Source organism: Atta cephalotes (genome assembly GCF_000143395.1).
Source record: "Atta cephalotes unplaced genomic scaffold scaffold00003, whole genome shotgun sequence".
In the NCBI taxonomy this organism is placed as follows: domain Eukaryota; kingdom Metazoa; phylum Arthropoda; class Insecta; order Hymenoptera; family Formicidae; genus Atta; species Atta cephalotes.
Genome location: NW_012130067.1, coordinates 8,441,547 through 8,446,364, shown reverse-complemented (window position 1 = coordinate 8,446,364; position 4,818 = coordinate 8,441,547). Strand labels below are relative to the sequence as shown.

The window sequence follows — 4,818 nt, the reverse complement described above, 5'->3', positions numbered from 1 at the left end:
CCGGTGGTACTACCATGTACCCCGGTATCGCCGACCGTATGCAGAAGGAAATCACCGCCCTTGCACCCTCAACCATCAAGATCAAGATCATCGCTCCTCCTGAGAGGAAGTACTCCGTATGGATCGGTGGTTCCATTTTGGCTTCTCTGTCTACCTTCCAGCAGATGTGGATTTCCAAACAGGAGTACGACGAATCTGGCCCTGGCATCGTCCACCGCAAGTGCTTCTAAGCAATTACGCTCGATGCTATTCATTATTATTATTGTTATTATTGCTACACCTTTCCCTAAGTTGTACCGTTCACTGCCGCATCGCTTCGTCTAGTTGGGTCTCCGTTAGTCAAATATTCTGTTGTCGTAATTGGTCCGTTGCGGCAAGTCTTTTATCAACAACTATTATACGAGCATATACGTCATCTTTTGTATATAAGTTTACGTCTATGGAATAAATCAATCTTATATTCTCTCTTACAATCGAGCAATTCGTAATCATTCTTCAATACCCTTATATTTGCACAAATACTGATTAGCAATATTTAACTGGATTAATATGCGCGCACGCGTGTGTATGTGTGAAAGGGGACATATTTTACTTTTTATTTATATAAACCAACTTTGGCTTATGACTTAAATAAATTAATCATTTAATCAATTTAATAACAAAAATAATCTATTACTTTCTTGATCTAAATGAATCTTTTTTAATTCTTTCTTTAAATTTGTATTTACTGTCGATAAAATTGAGACGTATAAAACTATTATAAACGTGAAAGTACACATTTATATGCTTTGTAAATCATAAATGTATAATTGATGGCTAGAATTCTTCGAAAGAAATAAAGCCATTAAAAACATTCTTTCTCATAAAAATCTGCTTATTAAAGTTTTAAAATGTCATTGTATAACGATATAAAATTATACTAACGATAAGCATGAAAACTATTAGATTTGAAATTTGTGCATAACTGATATAAAATATGCATGTAATGCACGTTGTTGTATATATTGCATGATCAAAATAAAAAATATGTTTATTATAATTATTGGACTGTAGATAAAAATTAAAATAAAAGTAGCACTAGCACAGATATGAATTTAGTAGTGCAAAGATGGATGCGTGGAACTCTATTTTATGTTCGTGTACGTACAACGCAACGGCTCAAAATAAAAACGTGTATCATATATCTCGGAACTTGTTTTCTCATCGATTTCTTCACAAAAGTGGTACAATTATCAACATTATTTTTTATTAATATGTTAGAAATTTGATTTAAATCACAATTATAATGCAATTATAAGTTTTTCCAAAGGAAGGACAATTTTTTCGCGACTCGTTCGGAGATTGTTTTATTTCTACATTTTTTTATGTATTCTTCTTTAATGAAACTGAAAGTTATCATAATAATAACGCTACAGAAAACGCTTTAGGAAAAATTAATGCAAAAAAAGTTAATCCTTATTTACGTCGTAAGATATCGTCAGTTCGATTATTTAAAAATTAATTCAGAGAGTTGAAATCAATAACTCTAAATAATTTTTAAATGATTGAATTATAATTGACTATTTCGTAATGATATGAATAAAGATTTTACTTTAATCAATATACCAATTTTTCTTGAGTTGCGTCATTATTGTGATAATTTTCAGTATGAAAAAAAAATTGATGAAGTAATGTAGAAATAAAATAATCCCCAAAATTGATCGTATAAAAGTGAAAATTGTATTCTTCTTTATCACTCAGATTATTTTTAATTCTGTAGCAAGATATATAGACTCAGAAATAAATGTGTATTACCTCATGTAATATTGTCATATGTAATATGACAATATTACATGAAAAGTAAAGCTTAATCAAGATTACACAAAATATAATCGAAGATGTTTCAAACATCTGACTGCTTCCAATCCGGTGAGAAATAACAATGAAATTCAAAATCATCAAATCAATGTCGAATCGACGTCAATTCGACATTGATTTGATGATTTCGGCGTCGAATCGACATCGATTCCATTATCATTTCTCACAGAAATGCTTAAAATCCAAGATACAATTTTGCGATGTTTCATCAACAGAAACAATATAACATAATATTTTATTGTATAATATGGCTAGATACAACTAGAGAAAAGTAATTGTGTTTAATAAGTCAATTATATTGCACATTCTCATACGAAGAATAATACATAATTCTTGCGAATGCTTTAATTGCTGCTAAATTATTCTATAATTACAGTAGTTATAAATTCTTTCATGTCTTTAGGTCTCAATAAATTAATGACATGATATGAAATTTTAAATAAATGTAATGATAAATGTAAAAGGAAAATTTTTCCAATAGATGCGATCATCTTTCTAATTAAATCTTTCTAATTAAATCGTCCCAAAGGATTTTATTTTTTAATTTTTCCTTTTTTGAAGTAAAAAGAACAGAATAAGATTCACCTTCAATATTTTTCCTGGTAAAGATTAGCCTTTTCACTCATGGTCCTGATGATGAATGTAATAACGAATGAGAGATTCAACAATAAAAGATGCGCCCTTACGGGGTTGAAACTGGACAATGCGAAACAACATCAGCATCAGCTTAGCCGATGATGAAAGGTGAAAGAGGGGATTTTTACGATGGCTCAAGCAAGTGAGTTGCCCCGTGCACCTGCCAATTATAACAAATTTACAGTTTTGTCCGTTAGCTGTACTAGTATTCTTTCCTGCTAATATATTTGAGTATCATATTATGTCAATGGATTCTGGGAACGCTGCCAATATTAATAACACGCGCCAAGAATTGGTGAGTTATTATTCTTGGCAGCGCAATCTTAATCATTTCATAAATAATCTCTATTCTGTATGAAAGAATGACAACTAAAGGCGAAAGTATTTATTTTTCAGGTAATTAATACGTCACTAATTAAACCTGTTACTCCATTCTAAAAAAAAAAGATTTGTCTTTTGCATTGTAAAATCAATTTTGTTTGAAAAATATAGGACAAGATGTCATTTCAGAATTCTCAACTCATCATAGCGAACTAGTTATTCTGCAAAGTTTACTTTTTCGAAATCAAAATATTTAAAAAAACTTGATTCTTTCGTACTTAAAAGTTCAATATTTCGAAATTTATTCTTTCAAGATTAAATATTTTTAATTCATATTTTTCGAGACTTGATCTTCAATAGAGTTAGTCCTTTAAAGTTTGCTTTTCTTGAACACAGATTTTTTTTTATTTTGCTTGAATCTCTGTTTCTTTAATTAAGCTTTACTACATCCTATCTTATAAGATTTTATTCATCGAATCTCGCTTATTTTCGACCCTTTCACATCTTATTCCTTGTTTTTCTTTATTTCTTCACCGAGGCCCACGATAACGACGGCCCTGTCGCGTAACGAGTCCTTATTTGGATTCAGGGGCCGTTGGTCACCACCACGTTGACGTCGTCACCACCGCCGTAGCAAGATGTTTCGGCGTCTTCTCTCTTTCTTTTCACTCCTCTCTCTCTTCACCGTTGCTCCTCTCTTTAGGGCGAACTAAGGACTAGCCTGACTAGAATGGGCGGCGCGGGCTCTCAGCTCGACATTAACGCGAACAGCCGATTTCCATGTAAGGGGCGGATTGCTATTTTCGGCCGCTGACCGATATGGATAAAGGGACCCCACGGAGCCGGTACCACGCCACTTGCCGCTCTCGCCAGCCTCTTGCACGACGTTATACGCGATCCTAAACGATCGTCGCCTAAACGATCTCTTTTCTTCGACTCTTAGCAAACGGTAAATCATCATATCTCATTATTCTTATAAAAAATCGCGAACCACATTGATCTACTTTGGTTTCACGCGCATCGAAAATCCCAATTCTGAAAATCTCTTCTAAGTTTTTTCTTTTAAGTTTCGCTAAAATCGCGAGGATCTTTAGTATCAATTGATATTCAAGCTCTGTAGTGATTCGAATAATTGGTACTGAGTTAAAACTGAGTTAGAGCTTTAGCTCAGAGAGCTTTCGAGTGTCAGAATGGTTGATGGGAAGCATCATTAGGACCGATCAGATCGATAATTTTCGAAAATTTTTAAGAACTGTGAGAATTGAGTGAGGTTTGCGTAATCGTATATGACGTAAAGTGATATTTAGTGACTGTGCTGATAAATATAATAAATATGAACGCAATAATAGTTAAAAGCTAAAAAAATCTATTATCATCTTGAGCTTTTATAACTAAAATTAATTCTGATCTTTTTTCATTCATTAAAAAATATAAATATTTTTCAAATTTATTCTGAATATTTTCAAAGTAATGTAAAATAACTGTATAACTTTTCTTTTTATGGTGTAATTATTAACATATAATTATTAATTCCATGAGTTAATTAATTAGTTAATTAATTAGATCGTGAATTTAAACTTATCCTTCAAAATTCTTCTGCATTTTGCGCTGTGTATTTGCAGAAAGTAACAGTAACGGCTAACTAAGATGTGTGACGATGATGTTGCGGCACTAGTCGTGGACAATGGATCTGGTATGTGCAAAGCTGGATTCGCAGGGGATGATGCACCGCGTGCTGTGTTTCCTAGCATCGTTGGCCGCCCTCGTCATCAGGTTGGTTAAAACATTAAATTCTCATTTAGAGAAACCAATCGTCAATTTAATTTAAATATTATGAATAATATAATGATATATCTTATATTATCTTTTATATCATTATATGTATATATTATCTTAATATTTTTATGTTACAAAAAATAATATAGTTATGTGTATGTATATATATATATATATATATATATATTACACACACACACACGCGCGCGCGCGCGCGCGCACACACTA

At 32.2% G+C, this 4,818-nt stretch overlaps 2 protein-coding genes across 2 annotated transcripts in view; both read left to right on the top strand.

Moving 5' to 3' along the window:
* Positions 1-473, top strand: part of LOC105625806 (actin-2, muscle-specific-like) — a 12,058-nt gene extending 11,585 nt beyond the window's left edge. The window contains exon 4 of the mRNA XM_012207119.1: positions 1-473. Coding sequence (XP_012062509.1) covers positions 1-230 — 230 coding nt within the window. The 3' untranslated portion in view covers positions 231-473.
* A 3,988-nt stretch (positions 474-4,461) lies between these two features.
* Positions 4,462-4,818, top strand: part of LOC105625638 (actin, muscle) — a 1,933-nt gene continuing 1,576 nt past the window's right edge. Inside the window, exon 1 of the mRNA XM_012206960.1 lies at positions 4,462-4,587. Within this exon, the coding sequence (XP_012062350.1) occupies positions 4,462-4,587 (126 nt within the window). The remainder of the gene's footprint in view (positions 4,588-4,818) is intronic.